We start from the raw sequence: 24,722 nt of genomic DNA, 5'->3' as shown, positions 1-24,722 counted from the left end.
TAAGAATTAAACTTGGTTCAAATGCTTTATCACAGTGATATATATAACGTATACATATACATATATGTATATATGGATAATGATCAGTAGTTCTTAAACTTCTGGGGAGGGATCATGGATTCTTTTGATTATCTGTTGAAAACTATGATCTCTTTCAAAGAAATTGTTTAGAAAAACAAACTTTGTATACAAAAGGGGTTCATGGCTCTTCTCGTAGCCCATTCATGAATTCCAGGGTAAGATTCCCTGATTTAAACTATAGTGTTCTGAAACTGATGGAAAAGAATTCCTTTTGATAATTCATTTGGAACTAGTAAAGTTTCTAACTACAATGAAAGTCTCTATTTTTGTGTTAAAATATATATTGTTTGAAATTCGATATTGTCTTGTTTGCATTGGTTCGTTATTCCATTAGAATTTCAGGCAGCCTCTGTACTATCAACTATGATCAATCAGGTCTCTAACTTTATTTTGCTTGCCTGTATGGGTGCCTGAGAGCTCACTTAAGAGTGTTCAAAAGATTCCTTAAGATTTCAGCCGTCCTCCTTCTAAAAGTAAAGCTATACATTAGGTTCAATAAAATGAACATAGTAGTAGAGGGAACTCCCATTTCAAAAAGAAGTTAATATGGGTTCTAAGATAACTGCTAAGTTAATTGGATTAGAGACTCAAGAAACTGCTATAGGAAAGTCACAAAAGGCTTGTGAATGCCAATATTATTATTATTCAATCTGAATGGGTTCTCGTGATATCTGAGTCAAGTCATAAGAAATTAACAAAAGTCTACGGAACAGTTTATCAACACACAGTGTTTATGTTTCTGAAAGCTATTTTTATTATAACTGAATCATCCATCCTTGATGACATATTAACCATTATCTATGGCCAAGATTCTGATCATCAGATTTTGACTTACGTCAATAAAAAAGTAAATTATTAAAATTCATTCCTTCTTTGAAGATTAAAAACCAACCATATATGCTCTATTGCATTTTTGTAAATCTGAAATATGTCTTTAATAACTGCATCTAGGAAGAAAAATGTGTTTGAATGCATCTTTTAATCAGTCGGCACATCTTATGTTGCACTGAAGCTGAGTTACAGAACAATGGTCCCCATAATCCAACCCATCCACACATCAGACTGCTAAAAACATGGCTCACAATTTTTATGGCAAAATATGTTTTAATGGAACACAAACTGTTGAAAGCGAAAGCAATCCATAATTGCTTATCACTCTGAAATTACAATGAGATTTATTCACTTACCAGCATAACCAAAATCAGCAAAATGATTACTACTCTGGCAAAAACTCTATCTTTAACCTTTTTGCTTTATACAACAGAATTTTGTTTATTTTTACTACATCTCCAGTACACCATAATTTACTACATCTACAATACACCATAATTTAAGCACTATGCATATTTAAACAGGATCGTCCCAACATTACAGGTCATTTGTTCATAGAGTTCAAGTACTTTTGGGAGATAAAATGTATACATAAATAAATACAAGAGGGAAAGTATAAAGTATAAAGGAGAATATAAAAAGGATCCAGAAGACAGCAAAATTACTTCAACTACAATAAAGAGATAATTAATTTCGTTTTTTATATGTGGCCCTTTAGATGAGTAAGATTTGACCATGGTTAAGGGAGAGATTTCGAAGAGAAGAAACAGCCAAAGCAAAGGCGTGTGAACAGGAAATCAAGTTTGTACATGGAAAACGAAGAATCTTGGACAGAGGAATTATGGACAGCAGTGAGAAACAGAATTACCAAGGTGGGTCATATTTTTGCTTAACACACATATATACACAAACACACACACATAGAAATGACACAAATATTTTTATCATTTTCAAATGTGATTTTAAAATGTCTTTTAATAAAGCTAAAGCAGCTGTGACAACAAACTACATTGCTGTCAAATTCCCAACACACACACATGACATATAAGTACTGGGTTCTTTAGAAAACAAACCGCAAAATATATTTTTAAATAATGGTAAAGTGTTATGCAAACATACAAGTGAGGCTAGAATTGTGAGGTTAGAATTGTGGCTAGAATCAATCTAATTCACTCTCCTCTAAATAAAAGGAATTTAAAGCAAATGTATTCAAAATCCTTCAAAGAATGCTAACAAAAGAATATTTTGAAATGGAATTCGAGAAGTTTGTAATTTGAGGTTCTATAATGTTTTAGTTGTGTGATGATTGTCCTTAAGAATGCTATTATTATGAAAGAGTAAATTTGATGTGAACTGATTATAGTAGTCACATAACTCTATTTATAGACTTTACCAACATTCCACAGAAAAAGTTGCTTAAAGAGAATTTCAAACAGCTAGTGGCAAAGTTAGAAATAAACAGAAATTTGATAAAGAAAGAAATGGCCTAGCGCTTCTTTCTACTGTTCTCTTAAACTAAGACCCACCTCCATGCATTTTTTCCCCCGAGAGATCTTACCATTTCCTTTAAATGGTCCCCCTTCATTTTATTTGTTGGGCTTCAAATTATAGCATAAAAATTAGAGAAATGATCAGAACTGGGTAACAAACACGATAAGGAAACACTAATCAAAAGTATCAGGAAATCATTTAAAGACTTAGGACAACGATGACACCATTTTGACCAGAAAAAATCTCTTTGCTTATTTAGGTACATATAGAGAAATTGTAGTCTTCTCATTTTATATGTGTTATCAGGGTTCTTGAGAAAAAAATCTATGCAGAGGCCACTGTTCTAAATTCTGAAGGACTAGATAAAGTTACAGTATAATACAGAATTCTCTCAAAAATTCAGTTTATATGTGCATTAAAATATACATACATTGTTAAATCAATCAACTGGTATAACAATGCACAAACAAAATAAATAGTTTAGAATATTTCCCCTGTATTTTAACATTTTCTTGATAGTAAAGTTTTGTGATAAATTATTTAGGGATCACTGGAAATTACAGTACATACTATAGATTGATTCTCAATTAAAATTTTATTAATTCTTCATAAATTGTGTTACTACTTTTTAAAATTTCAGTTTCTCTAATATGAAACAGAATAGCCAATCCCTTTTTGAAAGTAAAATTGTATAGATGATTAGAATTAAGACATCTATATTACATAAATTGATAATGATTGTGTTTTCAAAGACATTTTGCATCATGTAAATTTTCTTGATACAACCAATCATTCAACAACATTTTATAAACTTCTATAAGCCTTTGGTCCTCAAGAAGTTATATTCTGGGGTAGTAGGTCCCAGACCTTGCTAATCATACAAATCTCTAAACTTAGATTTGGAGATTTGGAAAGATATTAAACTGTCGGCTTTGTTTCATTCCTTTTAATATCTGACTTCATTAATTTAGTATGTAGTCTCATTTAATTAAGAGAGGCAGTATCATATAATGGTTGGAAGTATAGAATGAACCCAGAGCCCCTGTGTTCAAATTCTTAGGTTTGACATTTACAACTTACACTATGATCTTAAATAAGTTACTTAACTTCTCTGTGCCTCAATTTCCTCATCTGTAAATAGTTCTTACACTATACATAAGGTTGTTATGAGGCTTAATAGGAAAAGCACTTAGAACTGTTCCTGGCACACAGTTAAGTAGTATACAAAAGTGGTACCTATTACTATTTAATAAAACTTTTTTCTGAAGATACCAGATGTACATAATACACCAAAGAAAATTCACTTAAGTTCATTCTCAACCATCTACTTATCCTCCCCCTCCACCTCTCCCCCCGCCACCGCCAATGGAAGACAAAGAACATACAGTACATAACAAATACTATAAATTTTAGAATATTAGATCAAATTATCAAACTGCTCTATTCTAGATCTATTGGAATTTTTTTTTTTTTTTTTTGCGGGAGAGAAAGGGGATCTCTTATCTACAGGTCATATTGTAAATACATATGATTTAAGGTACAAAGTATCCTAAAATAGTACTAATGTTTTTTCTTTAATTCCTTAGAAATTAATTTATTTATTATATGGAATTTCTAGTTAGCATAGGTCCCCAATTTAGCAAATTAGTACTGATTGAGTAACTATGCACATGAAACAGGTATTTCACCGTGCCTAGTCATTTTCTTCAGGTATAACACAAATTATCAAATGAAGATATTTATTTGAATGTACATATCAACTATAGTATCAGCATATAGTTTCAGAAAAATTGTATTTGTCATAGAAGTTAAAGCATTTTCATAACATGAAATAATGCAAATTTGTCATTCCAAATTGATATATTTTATGAGATTTCTTCAACATAGTAGGAGATAAAAGGTATTTTTATTTCTTAATAACATACCTAGTCACACACAAAAACACATGCTATATTTTAATTTTTGTTCCCTTTTTTTTTTTTTTAATTTAACACTAAACATGTGCAAACCACATATCTAAGCTACAACCCCTGGAATCTTGATATGGCTTCTGATCAATTAGGCTTCCAGTAGTTTTGTTTTATTATATACTTGCAAGACTTGAGGTAATTCCAAATCATGCATCTTGATAACAAAACACTAATGAGATCTGAGTTAAACAAAAGTGATATACAGGCAATCTTATTAGCAAATATTAGTAAAAATTAATAAAAAATATTAGTAAAACTAATTAGTTATGGTTATTAAAAGCAACAGGGCTTAAAGGGCTGGACAATATGGGTAGAAGGAAGCAAGTCTCTAAGAATTTGCCGCCTTCTTCAGCAAACCTCCTTGGCCCCCTGATCGAAACAGCATGTAAGAAATGGTAGCCGTTCTTTTCATTTCTTCTTGGCATTCTTATCATATTCTGAGGAATTTGCCCACTTTATTCCTTTGATATATTTGGTTTCCACCTTTTTCACTAACATTTATCCTCAACAATAAAAAGTACACACCCCAAAATTTCATGCCAAGATACTAAACAAAATGGTTTATAACTTTGTTTTCACATATTCAAAAAAAAAGAAAAGGAAGGGGGAGGCTTAGTTGAATGGTAAACTATTCCATTTTCCAAAAAAAAAAAAATTAAGGATACGTTTCTCATAAAAATGTTAACCATGACTGATGCACAACACCCAAAGAAAGTAAAAACCTTGCAGCATTATTTACAAAAGACAAGATATGGAAGCAACCTAAGTGCCCATCAATAGATGACTGGATAAAGAAGATGTGGTACAAAGATACAATGGAATATTAATCGGCCATAAAAAAGAACAAATTCTTACCATTTGCAATAACATGGATGGACCTAGAGGTTATTATGCTATGTGAAATAAGTCAGGCAGAGAAAGGCAAATATCATATGATATCATTTATATGTGGAATAAAATAAATGAACAAACAAAACAGAAAAAAAAAATTAATTTTAAAAAAAGAAAGCAAAAATCTTAACTTGTTACTAAATGATACGAGGCATAAAGCCACCTTTTAATTTCTATATTTGAGAAAAAAGTAGTGAAATAATTGTAAAAAGTTTTCTTTAAATAGCTTAGTTATATAATGTGGATAAATCTTAGTCAGAATGTTGAGTAAAAGGCAGGCACAAAAGAGTTCACATTGTATGATTCTATTTGTATGATGTTTAAATTTAATCTATGTGATGTCATAATAATGACTACTCTTGGTAACCCCAAATCTACTGACTACAAGGGAACATGAGGGAGACTTCTTGGGTGCTAGAAATGTTCCTGCACCCAGTGGTGAGTAGATGAGTGTATACATTCATAAAATTCATCAGGCTGTACAATTAAGAATAATGCCTTTTACTGTATACATTATATCTCAATATTTTTAAAAACCCCTATAAGTATATAAATTAAAACAATAAATATAGTGAGTAAAATGACATACATTAGCAAGTACAGAGCTAGAGTACATGACCCATAGCAACTTTTCCTTCTAAATGTATAACTTAAAGTTTATAAAATGGTCTGTTTGTAACATCTAGAGCCAAAATAAATTCAAATCAAAACACAGTGTATTGACTGTGTATTTGTGGAATAGGACAGGTTTACTCTAAGTGCTTCATATACTTGTTAAACAACCTACATTATTCATTTTAAGAATGCTAGATATTAAAATAATTTAATGTTTTATAGTTTGTTTCCAGAGAACAAATGGCGTAATTTATCAGGTTCAAACACATTCAACTTGAAGAACCTGTTAATTCTGGCCCTGTAAATGCAGGGCAAGATGTAGCATGTCAAAGACAACTGATGCACCTTGCTAATCGACAAAATTATGATTGTAGATAATTAGGAACGTAATACAGACTACTTAGGTTTTGGTCTTTTAGAAGCTGCGTACATTATACAAATATTTCCGCAAAAGCTTTTAATCCATAAAAACTTTCTATTATTTCCTTTCAAGGCTTAAAAAAGTAAGTCAGGAATTAAATTCGAAGTTCAGTGCTTCATCTCCTTTCTCATGAATTGAGTTACTTATTCTCTTTCGGTTCCACCAGACTGGAAGTTTTACATTTTCCCTCTTTTGGTTTTATGATTATTCTTACCAACTTTAAGAATATTTGATTATGCTAACTCTAAAGTCAATATCTCTACTATTCTCATGAACAGAATCAACCCTTTAAATTGTTTTCATTCTCATCATTTACACCAGTCTAAATGTTATTTTATTTATAATTTTGAAGCTGACATCATTATTATTAAGGTTTTATACAGCTAATGCTGTTTAGATTAAACATCATGTTGACTAATCAACACACTTCTGCTTATCATTCCTTCTTGGAGCTTTCTTCTTCCTTCTGGGTTAAATTTCCGTCTTACTAAAATACACCTTTCAGTAATTTCTTCAAAGAGGGTTTCTTTGATAGTGAATACTCTGTTTTCATGTTATTGACTCTTTTCTTGAACTGCAATTTATGAAGACATCAAATTCCATCTGCACATCCCAGTGCAGTAGCCATTTGCCACACGTGGCTTTTAAGAACTTGAAATGTGGCTAACATAACTGAGAAACTGAATTTTAAATTTATTTTAATTTAAATTTTAAAATCAATACTAATCAGTTATCAGAAAACTTTTAAGTATTCTTGGAACAATTTGAGTATATAAATCTTCTTTTTCGCCAGCATACTTTATAAAATCTAAATATTCCTGATGAAATTTAGAGTCCAAATTGAGATTAGTGTAAAATAGATTTTGACTTAGTACAAAAAAGTGTACATCTTACTAATATTTTTCACGTTGATTACATTTGAAATATTTTAGCACATCGAATTAAATAACATATTAAAATTAATTTCATGTTTCTTTTAAAATCTTTTTTAATGTGGCTCCTAGATAATTTCAAATTATATATATAGTGTATATTATATTTCTACTAGACAGTGTTATTCTAGGTTGAGTTAAATTCTTTGATAATTTTGCCTCTTTTTTATTTTTAAAATAATTACTGTTCTGTTCCTATTCTCTCCAGTTTTCCTTCTGGAACTCATATTACAGTATGTTGGACTTCTTATTCAATCCTCCATGAACCTGAACTCTCTTACATTTTTAACAGCCAGATGATCTCGTAAGTGTTACTGTCTAGTTTACTAATTTTCTATTTAAAAAGAAAAGAGAATCTGTGTAATTTGTTGTTTAAGACCTCCATTAAAGGTGTAAACTTAGTCACTACATATTTTAGATGTTTTATTTCACTTTTTTCATTCTGCCTATATTAATTCACTAGGACTGCCATTACAAATACCACAGACTGGGTGGCTTGAAAGACTGAAATTTGTTTTCTCACAGTTCTGGAGGCTGGAAGTTCAAGATCAAGGAGCCAGGAGAGCTGGTTTTCTCTAAGGCTTCTCTTCTTGGATTCTAGGTGACCATCTTCTCCCTGTGTCTTCACACGGTCTTCTGTCTGTGTGTCCATCCTAACTTTCTCTTCTTACCCTTTAAGAACACTTTCACAGTGGATTAGGGCCCACCTTTACAGCCTAATTTTAACTTAATTACTTCTTTAAAGATGTCATCTCCAAATACAGTCGTATTCTGAGGCACTGGGAGTTAAGACTTCAATATATGAATTTTGGAGGACAAAATTCAGCCTAGTTATAACAGTGTCTATTTTAAAAGTCTTCACAGTATCTTGAAGTTTTTTTTTCTTCTTCTTTATCTCATCATTTTACTGAATTAATATTTTAATTCAAAATATTAATTAAAATATACTTAGATGATTCTGTTATTAGAATTAGATGATACTATTTTTTAATTGTTCAAATTTTTGTTTTGATGCACAGCATGAGAAATGAACTTTTTTATCAAGTGAATTTTATGGAACATGAACAGCTAATAAGTTAGACCAAGAAAAGGACAGCTAATTGTCCAAATTTAAGGATATAAGAACCAGATAAACTTTGATTCCAGTCTTCTTTAAGAAGTCAAAGTCTTTCAAACACAACTTTCCTATGAACTGGTCCAGAGCATCACAGCATAGAGGAATGCCTAACGGGGTTGTGGACCCTAAAGGGACACATTTCCTTGGTGCGGCTTTGACAATATTGCCCACATGCAGAATCACCTCTGCTGCTTCAGCTGCACTCAGAAGAACCTGCTGCTTCACTTGGAAATTTCTGTTATACTCAGTGTTGCCATTTCACCAATGGTGCCTCCCTTCATATCCAGTCCAGCAGTTATAACGCCTTCGCTATGGTTAGCTCAAAGCTGTGCCACCAGATCTGCACTGTCGTAGCCTGCAATGTCAGCTATAATAGTTGGCAACATTTTCAGTGCTTTCGTGTAAGACTCCATTGCAACAACTTCTTTACCTGGTGTTCTATTGGCAAGCTATGTCACAGCATTAGTCATCAGCATCTCAGAACAGCCTCCTCCATAAACTGTTCTAGAATCTTTCACAGTTTGGGCAACAACACAAAGAGTATCATGCAAAGATCTTTTTCTTTCATCTAAAGTCTGTTGAGTGGCACCACGAAGAACAATAGTGCAAGCCTCACCAAGGGCCACCCCAGAAAAGTGAATGAGCTTGTGATCTCCAATCATGGCTTCTTCAATAAGCTTGCAACTTCCACTCTTCACTAGTTCAGGGTTGTCAAAGGTAGAGGCAATTTCACTGCCTGTGACAAGAGCCAGGCTTTCCATACCTACAAAATCTGCATGTTTAATAGCCATAACATCAGCAGCACCAGAGCTGTTTGGGATAATTAGAAATTAATTGCCCATTAATAAAGTAATTTATCCCATGATTGAGAATACATTCAACTTTCTCCTTCATTTTTTCTTTTTCTGCATGTTCTATTTCAGCAGCCTTTGCTGTAGAATCAACTCTACCTGGGAACCAAATATTTTTATTTTTATTTTGTCTGTATTCATACTAGTATTTGCAATAAGAATTTTAGCATTTTCAATTCGCTTAGTTGGTTTACTCCAATTGTTTTTATCCAACAGAAAGCCTTCATCTAAACAGGAATCTGCCAGACTTCCTCCTCCTTGAGGATGTGAATTGCACAGACACTACTCCCTCACAACTTGTGCCTGAGACCAGATGGAAAAGAAACCAGAAGTGACCTAGGTGGTATTATTTTTTTAAAAGTGGGGAATCTCCATAAGAAGAGATGAAATATTGCCATTTGTGACAAAGTGGAAGGACCTCAAGATAATCATGCTACGCGAAATAAGCCAGACAGAAAAAGTTGAAAACAACATGATATCACTTATATGTGGTATACAAACCCAAAAGCAATAAATGAACAGGACAAACAAACAGAGACTCATGGACATGGACTATAGATTAGTGGTTACCAAAGAGTGGGGGAAGGGGGAGGTAAATGGGGTTAAGGGCGTCAAATATGTGGTGACAGAAAGAAATCTAGCTATGGGAGGGGAACACACAATGTAATATATATATATATGCTTTACTGCTAAATTGTACACCTGAAACTTACTGGATTTCATTAACCAATGTCACCAAGAAAAGATAAATTAATAAAAAAAAAAAGTAGGGAATCTACTTCTGCTGTTTGATTAATAAAGAGGAAAATAAACCACTGACTCAAAGTCAGGGTAAGCATTTGATTGGAAAACATTTTATTTTAAAATCAGAGTTTCAAATTAATAAGGAAAAAGGTCAAGCTCTAAATTTAAAAACTAAACAATTTGTGGAAAATATTTAGTATATTTTTAAAAATAGCTCTATTAAGGTATAATTGACATACAATAACTGCACAAACTGAAAGAACATGATTTTATGTTCTGACATAAATATACTTGTGAAACAAGTACCACAATCAACATAATAAACATATCAACCAATACATTCCCACTAGCAGTGTATAAAATTCCACTTGCCCCAAGTCCCTGCTAACTGGAATGGTCAGTCTTTTTAATTTTATACATTCTAATAGATGTGTACTACTATCTCTGTAGTTTTAATCTGTATCTTCTTGATGCTTAATGATGTGAAGACTTTTGTATTTCTTTGATGGTTAATAATTTCACATTAGTAGTTGAAATCTGAAATCTGTATTTCTTCTTTGGTAAAGTATCTGTTCAAATCTTTTGCCCAGTTTTGGGGGGTTGTCTCTTTCTTACTACTGAGTTTTGAGAATTCTTTATATATTCTAGATACAAGTCCTTCGTTATATGACTGGCTAAATTTTTTCCCCTACCATTTGACTTCTACTTTCATTCTCTTAACAATGTGTTTAGAAGAGTAGATGTTTTTAATTCCAATAAAGTCTCCCTTATCACTTTTTCCTCTTATGAATTGAGCATTTGGAATCATATCTAAGAATTCTTTCCCTAACCTAGGGTCACAATCATTGTCTCCTGTGCTTTCTTCTAGAATGTTTATAATTTTAAGTTTTATATTTAGATCTATGACCATTTTGAATTTGTTTCTATATATGGTATGGAGTAAGAGTCAAAGTTTTTCCTTCCTTCCTTCCTTCCTTCCTTCCTTCTTCCTTCTACCTTCCTTCCTTCCTTCCTTCCTTTCCTCCTCCCTCTCCCTCCTCCCTCCCTCCTCCACTCACTTCCTTCTTTTTTTAGTATATGAATATCCAATTTTTACAGCACCATTCATGGAGAAGACCACCTTTTGCATCTCTATCGACCATATAAATATAGGCCTCCTTCTGAACTCTACAATGTTCCGTTGATCTATTTCGATTAATGTAGCTTTGTAATAAATCTTGAAATAAGGTAATTTGAATCCTCGAACTTTGTTCTTTTTCAATGTTGTTTTGGTTATTCTAAGTCTATTGAATTTCCATGATAGATTTTAGAATCAACTCACTAATTTCTACAAGAAAAAAAAAGCCATTCGGATTGCATTGAATATATAGGGAATTTGGAGAATATGGATAATATTGAATCTTCTGATCCAGGCACAGCATAGTTCTCCATTTATTTAGGTCTTCTTTAATTTCTCTCAGTATTGTTTTTTAGTTTTCATTATATAGATCTTCACATCTTTTGTCAGATTTATTCTTAATTATTTTATATTTTTCATAATTCATGTTCTACATATTTTTTACCATTTTAAAATGGTTTTTAAAATTTTCGATTTCCAACTGTTCATTGTTACTATGTATGAATACATCAGATTTTTGTATATTGATCTTATATTCTGAAATTGCTGAACTCAGTTCTAGACGCTTTTTTAAAGTAGACTCCATCAAATTTTCTATGTAGACATTCATGTAATTTTCAAATACATACACTTTTACTGCTTTCTTTCTAATCTGGATGCCTTTAATTTCTTTTTCTTGCCTTAATGTATTAGTTAGAGCTTTGAGTACAATGTTGAATATAAGTAATGAGAGCAGACATCCTTATTCTGACCTCAAGGGGAAAGATTCAGTGTTTAACCATTAAGTATGATGTTAGTTAGAAGATTTTATAGGTGCCCTTTATCAGGTTGAGGTAGTTCCTTTCTATTGGCAGTTTTTCTTAAAGTCAAGAATGAATATTGGACTTTATCAAATGTTTTTATCTGCATCTACTGAGATGATCACGTGGTTTTATTTCTATTCAGTTCATAAACGTGGTGAATTATATTGACTGATTTGTGAATGTTAAACCTATCTTGTACTCCTGGGATCTACTTGATCAGGATGTATTATCACTTTTACATATTGTTGAATTCAATTTATTAAAATTTTGTTAAGAATTTTTTCATCAATGTTCATAAAGTATATTGGTCTACAGTTTTATTTTCTCTAATGTCTTTGGTTTTGATATTATAGTAATGTTGGCCTCATAGAATTAGTTGGGAAGTATTTCCTCCTCTTCAATCTTCTTCATTTAATATAGAATTGCCGTTATTTCTTCTTTAAATTAAAAAAATTCCCCAGTGAAGCAATATGGGCCTGGAACTTTCTTTATGGGATATTTTAAACTATGTATTCAATCATCTTAACAGATACAAGACAATTCAAATTGTCTGTTTTTTCTTGAGTGAACTTTTGGTAGTTTTTGTTTTTTGCAGGTGTTCATCTCATGTAGTTATTAAATTTTCCAACAACTTTATTAATAATTTTCCTTATTATTCTTTTAAGATCTGTAGAATACAAAGTGATGTCACTTGTCACATGATACATTTCTAAACATCCTGTTGCTATGCTCATAGGAAAACTATCAATTTAAAAACTTTATTGTCATGTATACATAAAATGATTTCACAGCTCTAAATTGGTATTGCTCATAAAGATTTATTTTAAAATAGTTACATTATTTCTGTTCTTCCAATATTAATTCTTACAAGTCATTTAAACTTGGTCCTATTTTCTTATCTCTAAAAATATTTAGTTAGGTAAAATTGATTCAGATCATTCCAGCCCAAAGAGCTTAATTTCATTAAAAAATATATATATATGTATATGTGGCTTTGAGTTTATATATTTCTTACATGTTTTTTTCCCCTTTAAATGGCAAGGGTATTTCCATGAAAGTATTTATTCAGTGAAAGCAATTATAAAACAAAAACAGGAAGAACTTAATTTTGCTGATATTTTACTTGATTCTTCTGATAAAATAATCGATCACTGATGCTCTAGTAAGATTGTTTTTTTGAAAAAAAAACAGGTACCTACAAATTCTATCTTTTAAACACTTTTTAATGAGTGAAGAGCAGAGAAGTTTGATATTTGTCCTAGCTATCTGGAGTAACTAGTAGTTTTCACTCATGCATCTAACAAGCAAGTGTTTATAATGAAATACAGCCAAAGCATTCTATATGCCCTGCTCTCTGAAACTGTATCTAAATTTGTTGTCCAAAAACAATAAGAAATGTGACAGGGTCTTCTTAATTCCTCCAGGACACTTTCTGGTAACTTTGAATTTTTTATTCAGACAATGAACCTTTTTTTTTTTTTTAGCACTTCTCTTTATCACAATGCTTTATTCTATTATCTTTTTAACTGTTTAATTTACTAATTTCACTAATTTATTATTTATTTATTAAACAGTGAACCAGAAATGGCTGTACTTAAAGAGATTTATATGGGATTTACATCCTTGTGAATTAGGTCTTTTCCTCTCATTAGTTATGCAAAAACAATTTTCACAATAACCAACCACTCTAATACCTTAAAATCCCATAGATTCAAAAGACCTATCTTCTGCAAAGAGCAACAGTTCAGTAACTTAAAAAAAAAAAAATCACTGTTTTGGGCAACTAATATAATGGTAAGCTAATTTTTCCAAGGTGGCAATAATTTCAGCTCTAAAGATTATCCAGAATGTGTATGAGAGTGGCATTGTTTTTAATTATCTGGGACCATTGAGCCCCTGCATAAATTTATCCATGATGTAAAAGCTAAAATCTTAAATGTGTTTTTTCTAACATAAATGTATGTTTTTTTCTGACATAAGCTATGCTTTCCAATCAGTTAATAAGATGAACTGAGATGTATATAATTAGTAGGAAAAGACACTTAATAAAATTTCTCCAGAATTTTAATTTCGATGGCCACATTTATTTTTCAAATTAATAAATAGTATCTCAGCTGGCCAAAAAAGTAAAATGCAGCTATCAACTATATATAAGAAACATCTAAGTTACAACACAGATAATTTGAAAATGAAGGAGGAAGGATATTCTAGCTAAATGGCAAGGAGAAGAAATCAGCGGTAGCAATGTTAAGAGCAGACTAGATAGAATTTAAGGTGAATAGTAAAAAGAAAAAACAACTTATTTTATATCGATAAAAGGTTCAATCCATTTAAATTAGTCATGAACCATTATATGTTATCATAAAAAATTGCATGAAAACACATGATGACAGTAGAGAGACAAAAATATCATTATAGTGGGAGATATGAACTACCCTAAGAATGTGACAGATCAAGTATACAAAATAATAGGGATATAAAAAAATTTTCAAAGCACAGACATGAATAAACTTAATTTATACCTGAGAAACAGAAAATACATTCTTTTCAAATTCCCACAGGTTATTTACAAAAATAGACCACAACCGAATCTCAGAAAATTCTAAAAAGTAATCACAGATCACATTTTAATAATCACAAGACAATAAAACTAAGAAACATAACACAAGGAAAACTAATTATTATCACTATCATCTAAATGTTTGGAATTACACATTTTAAAAAAGTTTTACATTTTTTTTCTCTTCTGAAGAGAATCTCAACTGCATATGGTGTCTTTCAGTAAAGTCATCCTTAGGTATCGTTATTCTATGAGTGATAATTACAAGTTTATTTTTTTAAAAAAAAGGCTAAAAAGATTGCTAGGAGGCTCAAAACAATGAAGAAATAGATAATTTTCTTGACTTATGTTCAATAACCCCAGCAGAAATGCTTATTTCCAGGCTTTTATTCATAGGAATGTCAACTTTCACTTAAATACTAAAAAAGACACAGCAGCAACATACATGTTCAAAAAGACAGGAGGAAAAAGCCACCCATATGATCTAAAACAAAGATTTGTATAACAGACACAGAAACACAAAGACAAGGAAAACACATTTTAGAAACAACAAACTTCTTGGAGGCCAACATATTTTGCCTTTTTTTTTCCCTCCTCCCAACAATTCTGGCATTATTCATACAGGTGTTTACTAAAGAACCAAGACCAACACCATTCATCCACAAAAAAAACAAACTAATATAAGTACCCGTTTTTCGAAAGTCTATTTTACTCTGCTTTTATGAAAGATCAACATTAATACTTGTTTTCGCTAACTGAAAGAAATCTGAAGATTTTAGCTTGTATTTTATCAAAAAAGGTAAAAAATAAAAATAGCATTCGGCCTTTCTTCTGCAGTTAGCTGTATTACAGGCAGCGCAACTGGAGCAGAGAGAGTGGCTCCGCCAAGCTGAGTCCCCGGGATCACATTCAGCAGCGCAGCATCAAGATGGTGAAGCTTCGAACTGTGTCTGTGAGCATCTGTGCTTTATCTCTACTTATTTTGCATACATTACAAAAATGTGTCCTAAGATATCAGAAAACCCTAAGAGAGCTTGTAAGGGTGTTACTTATGTTTAGTAGAAAACTAGATTGTAATTAAATATATTTGGTATGATTTGGTAGGTTATTTTAGGGGTCTGGGAACACTCAAAAATGTTTCCATAGAAATTAAATGGCACTTGCTTCTTTGATTTATGCCATTTGGCTTAACAAAAGGTTTCATAGGAATGCTCTACTTTCAAATATCAGGGGAAACTGGTAATTTTTAAATTTCAGTTTGTTATAAGAGTAAGGAGAAAAACTTGTGGCAAAAAGACACTGTGCTATCAAATACAAGAAATGAAAAATCAAAGATTTCAGATAACCTAAATCAAATAAGCATAATTTTCTTCCAAATAAAATTTCCAATTGGCAATCAGAATAGTTAGTAATCTCCAGACTGCCAAAGAATCCAAATTAAATTTCTCTATATTACTGATGTTACTCTGTGAATTAGACTGAAGATCTTACAGTAACCAACTCCTACTGGACAGTGTCTCAGACTTTGCTGCCTCACAATTAATTTTATGACACATCCAGTGAGTCTCTTTATTGTAATGTGCCAGTATGTTATGCAATAATTACATTTCAATGACAAGTACTTTACAGACAGACATTTAATCTCTATTAAAATTATGAAATTTGAAAGAAAGAAAACCCTCAGGTATTCCCAGTATGCAAGATGCTTTATATTCTATGAGTCATGGCCAGGGCAGTGATCCTGCCATTAGTATAATAAAAAGAGGTATTACCCCTCCCTCCTCTGAAGAAACATCTGTAGTACTTACTGTCTCTGTCACTTATCTGGCACACTGTTTTGAAGTAGTAAACTTTTCACATGGATCCGATCTGAAATGAATCCCTCAAGGGCAACACTGACACCTTCTCTTATGGGGTTCTTCCATACAATACCTTGTAAGTAGAAGGTGTTTCTTAAATATTAATTGACTATTGTTAATTAATTGAGTAATATCACCAATATCCTTCCTTTGAAAACATTGCTGGAGCATGGCTACCTGCTCTATACTCTAGAGTGCATATACTTTCAAATTTTCTGAAAAACTAAAAGCAAACAAAGCAACAAGGTCCATTAAAATAGCTAGATTCCAGGTAAGTGGCATTCGATGAAAGTAACTTTCTTTAGATTTATCTTAATTCTAATCAAAGATCTTCAAGCATCTAAGTTATAGCAGAATTAGGTGGTATCTAACATTGTTTAGTTTATGTTCCAGTCTCTGGATTGAAAAATAATAGCAACAACAGCAACAACAACAACAACAAAGCTTACCATCTGTCCCCCAACATCCTTCCCCTGTACTCCAGACTTTCCTGTACTCAATCAGGGGTCACTCCTACGCCTTCCAAAGGTTCCCATGGCTCCTGGTCTTGGACAATTCAATCCTATCATGGTTCTCATACTTTAACGTGCATCAGAACATCCTTAAAAACTTGTTAAAATGCAAATTGCTGGGATCTAATCCCTGAGTTTCTCATTCAGTTAGGTCTACTGTGGGGTTAAATATCTGCATTTCTAATAAGTTTTTAGGTGATGCTGATGCTTGCTCATCCAGGAACCACACTTTGAGAACTATTACTATCCTCAAAATCTCATGTTTCTGTTATGTTTATTGTGCCTGATTAATTCATTCAAATCAGTTATAAAGACTGATTCTTCCTTTAGATGAAGTTTGATTTCTTTACCTACTGTTCTAAATAGATGTTGGTCATGTGGTATTAATGGCAAATACCATCTTCCAGGTGGAGTTTTGTAGCATGGCATCAAATGTTTTTGGTAAACCAAAGAGTGACTAACTTTTCCAGCTCCAAAATGCCACTACCTCCACAGGGAAGCAAACTAGCTATTCAGTATACATTATCCTAATTTAGAGTCATAGGGATGCACATACTATTCTCTCTTCCAAGAATGTTTTTTTCCCTCTCTCTTAACTTCTCTTCTTTCAGGTATTAGCTTAGGGGGCACTTATGCAGAGAGGCATTCTTTTTTTCCCCTATGATCATGTCAAATCTTCCTATTACGCGTTCTCATAGAGTCACTGAATCCCCTCCTCTGTAGCCCTTATCATGGTTGTGTTTTTTACATTTATTTATATAAATATTTTATTAATAGCTTTTTTCCCCACACTGGACTATAAGTTCCCTACAGACAGGGAATATTTTTGGTTTTGATCATCATATTTTCAGTTCCTAGCACAATATCAGGCACATAAATGTTCAAATAAAGGTAGACAAGATCTGAGCTTTTTTAGACCTAAGAGAGATAAGAGAAAGTATTCCTATATACTCTGCCCCTTTATCTATTTTCCTACCCAAGACTCAAAATTAAAAAAAAAAAAAAAAAAGAAAGAAAGAAAAAAGGAAAAAAGAAAGCCTTACCTTTCCTGAATAATTCTTGGAGACTTTCAGCACTTTGATTTAATACGGCCCATATTTCTTCCTCTTGCAGTGGTCCTCCCCGAACCTGCAGGGCCTCAGCTAGTGACACATGCATGTTACCTAGGAAACAAAGGTAAAAGATGGTCTACACATCAACAACTTCACTGTACTTGCAGTAATGAAAGTGAAAGTGATGAAAGACTATGAGGTCCTTGTCTACCTAATTTCTCAATATGGCCTTCAATCTAAATATAACCTACACTTAAACTCACAGAAGGTAAAGGAATTGTGGTGGGGGGGGCGGGGGGACCCTCAAAACAACCACTTGCCCTAGCACAACAGAGTCAACCTCAGAGACAGAACTGGAGAATAGTAGTGCTGACTACTTCATGGAAAAAGACAGAGACACCTCAGGGTTCCAGGAAGCCGAAGTGCATATGATTAAACCAAAGCAACCAGACCGAACTGAAGGCCTTTTAGATTACTTTTAGTATCCATCTATCCATCCAGGTTAAAAGAGTAGGCAGTGTAGAGAGGGGACCCTACAGCCATAGTGGAGGAAGTCAGGAATAAGATGGAATACATCTATTCACTGATTGACATGTGTATCTCCAATATTACTATAACTATTTCTAGACCCAGTTTCACTGCTGAAAGGGTTCAGAACAGGCCTTCCCAAGATGTGCCACTTTGGCATGTGAATTATTCTGAGCTGATGGCAATTGAGATGCTATGCGGGCTCATGAGAAATTTTACCTCTCCCTTAAAGAATTTAAATGTGAGGCCTAGTTCACAGTAAGAATTAATTTCTAGAGATAACTTTTTTGACTTATCTAGAGGAAAGGGTAAACATCTAATTACTGAACATCTGCTCTTCTTATTGTCCTTCAAATGTCATTCCTCCCCTCTGAAGCCCCCAGGTGCCTTACCTCATCCTTAGCTCAGAATGCCATATATACTTCATTTTAACTTTCTGTTTCTGGACCTTTCATGTATGTGGGGTTCTCATGGGTACATATGTAATTAAATTTGGTTATGTTACCTTGTTAATCTGTCTCATGTAGATTTAATTATTAGACTTAGCCAAAAGAACCTTGAAGAATAAAGGAAAGTTTCTTCCTCCCCGATACTGCAAGCTTTCCGTTTGCCCCTGGGAAAGTCATTTTACCTCTAAACTTCAGTTTCCAATTTGTGACAAAGGAATAATAATAATGGCATTTGGAAGTGATTATGACATAGAAAGAGGTTATGCCTATAAACATGTTTTGTAATCTAAGACTCTACAGAAGTCGAATTAATAAAAATTTAAAAAGTTTCCATTGTGGTAAAATTTTTGTAGGGTCAATTTCTTCAATGGCATTCAATTAAGTAGATGATATACTGATAAAATTTAAGGTTTTTCTATGGGGCTCAATAACCTTATTTTTATTTTGGAAGAGAGAAATGCAGCTAGTCAAAACCTTTTAAATAGATTTTCCTGAATTGATACATCTTGAAAAGAAAATTGCTCTTTACAATGATTGCTAAGATTTCTATCCAGACCAAACCAATTTGAGCATAATATATACTGTATACCTCATGGTAGGCAGAAGCAGATAGGTTTGGAAAAGAAGCTAGAGAGAATGAAAAATGTTAAATACTTATCTTCTGTACTTATCTTTCATTAAATTTTAAAATTAACCTGTAAAAATGTTTGTCAAAAGAAAAGCTAATACTTTCTTTTAACTTACATTTATGATAATTTAACTCAGACTGAAAAAAAATCAGCTCCAGCTACAAATGAGGCTAACCTTATCTTGTTACTTTCCTTTTCAAATGTTTATTATAGTATTTTATGCACAGAGTTTCCCTTGATGGGTGTCTACTTAAATGCACAATGTAGTACTTAAAAGGGAAGATATAAGATATTGTTTTGAAGAGCCAAAAGAGTTTTTATTTAGCATGTATAAGAAGTGTGATTATTTATTCAGATCCCTTCTCCCACTACCAAAACTCTGTAGGTTTTTCATGTACTTTATTATATGATAAAAAAAGAAAAGGAATTAAATTAAATTCATTAAAGGGGAAAACAGAAGTTTCATTCCTGTTTAAGTGATATCCGAGTTATTATCTTGCAAATAAAATGCTATATTAAATTGGAAGTTTAAACAGAGGCATCAAGATACTATTAGCAATCCCATACCAACATGACTTGTGAGAAAGACTATCCTGTTGCAAATTTCCCTGTCTGAAAACCGGTTAGATAGCTAGCTCTAAAGCCAACACACAGGGTATAAAGAGTAGAGAGAAAATTGCATAAAGAGAATTGTGCTGAAGAGAGTTTTGCTGATTTTCTCGCTTCCTGAAAATGGGAAGGGTGTGGAAAAAATGTCATTGTTTTTCTTCAAGCCAGTGAAAGAGGATTCAGTGAGACCCTTTGTAGTGCTTGATGTGTGTTCTCCAGAGTTGGGGAGACACCATAGACTGGTGCCTGATACTTTAGGCAGCAGACAGTGGGGAGGAGAGGGCACACAGAGAGTCAGAGTGAGGCAATATGCTGAATTGGGAGCTAGCTACTCTCATCAGTATGTGTGTGGAGCGGGGAGCAGGGGACAAGAAGCAAGATGATGCAGAGGATCGGCCCGGAGCTAATGAAATCCTATCAGATGATAAAAAGATCCCAAAATGTATATTGATTGTGGTAATGGTTCTACAACTCTGTGCTTATATTGAAAACCACTGTACATTCTAAAAGGGTGAATTTTATGGTATGTGAATTATATTTCAATAAAGCAATTAAAAAAAAATACTACTGGAGGTTCACAGCACCACCAGAAGGAGAATTAATTGAAAGGGGGTGGGGAAAGAAGAAAAGAAAGAAGAATTAGGTATTGGCTAGTAGGAGGAAAATGTTTTTGAAGTGTCACAGGTATTTTGGTTCTAGTGAAGGACTCTGAAGAACTCACAAAAGAGAAAGGGTCACCTCCCTCTTCTCACTCTCCCTCTCATTCCATATCCATATATATATATCTATATGTGTGTGTGTGAAAATTTAAAAAGTAACTTTTCAGCAAAACAATTTTTTCATTACTTGACTTTTCTATCTTCAAAGTTGACTATACCTTTGTCACTTGATTCAAGCACGTCTGAATTATATTTTATTAACCCTGTTAATTTTCATTAAAAAATTATTTTTTGTCTATTCGATAAATTTCTATGCATCTTTGGTTGGAACTTGTTAGAACTTTGAAATATAAAAGGAACATTCGTTTTTGTAAAACAATGTAATCTAACAGAATAGGTTTGTTATTTTTAATTTATAGCTTTGCTAGAAAAGATGTTTTAAGATTTTTAAAAATTGCCTCACCTCTGTAATCACCTAATCTCAAGACTTAATGTAATGTTAAAGCAGCTTTCTAGAAATCAAAGAAAGAACAACAAAATTATAGTTTATAAATTGTCTGCTATCACTATCTTTGGCACTTGCCTGTCACTATCATCTCTCTTAGTTATTTCTATTCACCTTTAATACAGCTCTCCAGACCATTAGCTCTGAAGAAAAGAAGACAAGGGAATGAGAAAAATTCAGAAGTGGAAGAGGAATACAGAACAAATAAAAATAAGGAAGTGACCAAAAAAAAGCTTTAAGTCAACCAATAAATGAGAAAAACAATTCTTAAGCCTATTACTTCAATTGTTTCCTTTATTTCTTTAGGCAGAAATAACTAGATAACCTGGGGTACAGATATATGACTGGCACTATTTTACTATCAAAATGGTCCTGCTTTACAATAAACATAACCATATTATTTAAGTTTGTTTCCTTGAAAGTTGTGGGCTATAGGATAACTAGACAGTTTTTAGAAATACTTCCAAATAAGAAAAAATAATCATATTATATTACCAGAACCATTATTATGTCTTTGGTCAACATAGGTATTAATGTTATGATCTTAAATCTATGCTCACAGTTAGTTAAAGCCACAAAAGAATTCCATCAGATGTTGTTTTAATCTTTCAGGATTTGTAGCACTCACAGATAGGAAACAGATAAGTGATTTGTACAGAATGAAATCGTAAACAGATTAACTGATTCCGATCAAGTGATATAACAGCCTGTCTAAGTGTGGACTAATAAATTAGGAATGTTTAAATTGGATTCAAAAAAAAAAAAAAAAAAAAGGACCATAAGAGTATCCTGTTTTAAGAACAAAGCAACTATAAAATAGAACTTCTGTGTCACCACTAGTTTGGGGCAAAGATCCACTCAGCATCCTGGCTAAGGACTTTGTTACTCGGTAAGAAACCAGAGTGAGGTGAGAAGGCATCTTTTTATCCAAGAAGATTCTCAATTAAATTTATAAAAGTTTAAGAGATGCAAACCCATACATTAGTATTTTTTTTAATTTAAAAAATCTATATATTTGGTATTTTAGTTGTTTATAATGTTTAAGAGGTCAGAATAACAGATTAGCCTTGTGATTCCAATTTAAATAATGTTAATTAAGAAAATGGGTTGTAGGACAAATAATAACAAATGTTGGGGAGGATGCAGAGAAAAAGGAACCCTCATACACTGCTGGTGGGACTGCAAATTGGTACAGCCACTATGGAAAACAGTATGGAGGTTCCTCAAAAAACTAAGAATTGATCCACCATATGATCCAGCAATCCCTCTACTGGGAATTTACCCCAAAGACTTGAAAACCCATATCCGAAAAGATATTTGCACACCGATATTCATAGCAGCATTATTCACAGTGGCCAGGACACGGAAGCAACCGAAGTGCCCTACGATAGATGATTGGCTAAAGAAGCTGGGGCACATATATACAATGGAATATTACTCAGCCATAAGAAGAGATGAAATACTGCTATTTGCAACAACATGGATGAGATAATCATGCTAAGCGAAATAAGCCAGACAGAAAAAGTTGAAAATCACGTGGTATCACTTATATGGGGAATATAAACCTAAAAGCAACAAAGAACAGGACAAACAAACAGAGGCTCATGGGCATAGACTATAGACTAGTGGTTAACAGAGGGTTGGAGGTGTGTGTGGGGGTTGTATATAAAAAGGGGTTAAATATGTGGTGACAGAAAGAAATCTAATTATGGGAGGTGAACATACAGTGGAAATATATATATGCCTTACTGTTAAAGTGTATAGTTGAAACATATTGGATTTCGTTAATCAATGTCACCATAAAAAATTAATTAATTAATTAAAAAATAAATAAATTAATTAAAAATGTATTTCATACATTTTAAAATGTATGAAATACCACTGGAACATATAAGAGAACTTAAATCTTAATATACTTACACATTTTTATACATCAGAAGATTTATTTAAGTACTTGGGAAGGTTTTTGTCAGACTACTAAGTACTTTAAAAAATAGGGTTTAAGTTATAAAAGTGCAGTTTTAAAATATTTTTGAGAGTTTAATTAACAAAGTTTGAAAATGAGATTATATACTCAAAAGGTCCCTTGAAATTGACTTAAAATTTTCTTCCCTACAAACAGAAAATAATGAAATTGACCTTAACAGCTTAAGAACTAGGTTTAGAATTTTTCATTAAATAAGAATATTCATTTTTAAATAATTTTCAATTAAGCTTTTCTGTATAAAATCTTTGAGGGCTATTTTTTTTTAAGTTAGGAGAAAAACATTGTGATCCTAGAATAGACAAAGTTTTCCTATGTATGACACCAAGTGTGTGATTGATAAAAGAAAAAAAGAAAAGATAAATTGGGCTTCTTTATAAACAGAATGAAAAAACAAATCATGCATTAAAGAAAAATATTTTCAGATCATGTAATAAAAGACTTGTATCTAGACTATTTAAAGAACTCCCAAAACTCAATTTAGGAAAATAAACTATTTTTTTAAAAATGGGCAAAAGATTTGAACACTTCATTAAAGAAGATATATGAATTGCAAATGAGCACATGAAAAGATGTTCAACATCATTAGTCATGAGATAAATGAAAATTAAAATAATGAGACACTGCTACACAGATATCAGAATGACTAAAATGAAAAAAGACTGACCATACTAAGTGTTGACAAGGATGTGGAAGAACCAGAATGTAAAATGGCATTCTTTGGGAAACTTTATTAGAGTTTCTTTAAAAGTTAAATATAAGCCTATAATGTGACCTAGCCATTCTACTTCAAGGTAATTTCCCATTAGAAATTCAAGCATTAGCCATACAAAGACTTATACACAAATGTTCAGACCAGCTTCATCTACACAGTCAAAAATTGGAAACAAGAAAATATCTATCAACAAATGAATGGGTAAACATATTATAGTGTACTCCCACATGGACTACTAAGCAATAAAAAGGAATAAACTATATTGATAGTTGCAAAAATACGGATCTCAAAATAATTATGCTGAGTAAAGGAAGCTAGATAAGAGTACATGCCTTATGATTACATTTGTACAAAATTATAGAAAATGCAAACTGATTTGTAGTTACAGAAAGCAGATTGGTTGCCTGAGGATGGCAGTGCCCTATGGAGAGGCATGCAAGCCTGATTACAAAGGAACAGGAAAAAATCTTGGGGAATGATGGATATGTTCATCATCTTGATTGTGATAATGGTTTCACAGTGCACATATATGTCAAAACTTATTAAATTGTACACTTTAAATATGCATAGATATATAGTTTACTTAACATCAATTATGTCTTAATAAAGCTTTTAAAAAGAGAAAATAAAAACAAAATCTGACCACAGCCAGGAAAGCTTTGTTCCATGAAGCTCTGTTCCAAAAAGCCCCAATTCTAGGTAAAAATGTATTTAGAAAAAAAAAGTTAAAAAAATTTTTTTTGAAAAATTAACTTCTTCCATTTAAAACAAAAATCTGTAAAACGAAAGAAACCAAA

At 32.3% G+C, this 24,722-nt stretch overlaps 1 protein-coding gene and 1 pseudogene across 12 annotated transcripts in view; both read right to left on the bottom strand.

Annotated features, from left to right (window-relative positions):
- PTPN13 (protein tyrosine phosphatase non-receptor type 13) overlaps window positions 1-24,722 on the bottom strand; it is a 168,479-nt gene that overhangs the window by 113,305 nt on the left and 30,452 nt on the right. For all 12 annotated transcript variants that reach the window (XM_039845781.1, XM_039845783.1, XM_039845790.1 and 9 more), the window contains exon 2: window positions 17,839-17,958. In XM_039845781.1, the coding sequence (XP_039701715.1) occupies window positions 17,839-17,953 (115 nt within the window). In that variant the 5' untranslated portion in view covers window positions 17,954-17,958. The remainder of the gene's footprint in view (window positions 1-17,838; window positions 17,959-24,722) is intronic.
- Window positions 5,429-9,628, bottom strand: LOC120588352 (T-complex protein 1 subunit beta-like; annotated as a pseudogene).

The sequence above is a fragment of the Pteropus medius genome, unplaced genomic scaffold (genome assembly GCF_902729225.1).
Source record: "Pteropus medius unplaced genomic scaffold, Ma_sr-lr_union100, whole genome shotgun sequence".
In the NCBI taxonomy this organism is placed as follows: Eukaryota; Metazoa; Chordata; class Mammalia; order Chiroptera; family Pteropodidae; genus Pteropus; species Pteropus medius.
Note: the sequence above shows the minus strand (reverse complement) of the source record. Positions and strands in the feature narration are given on the sequence as shown.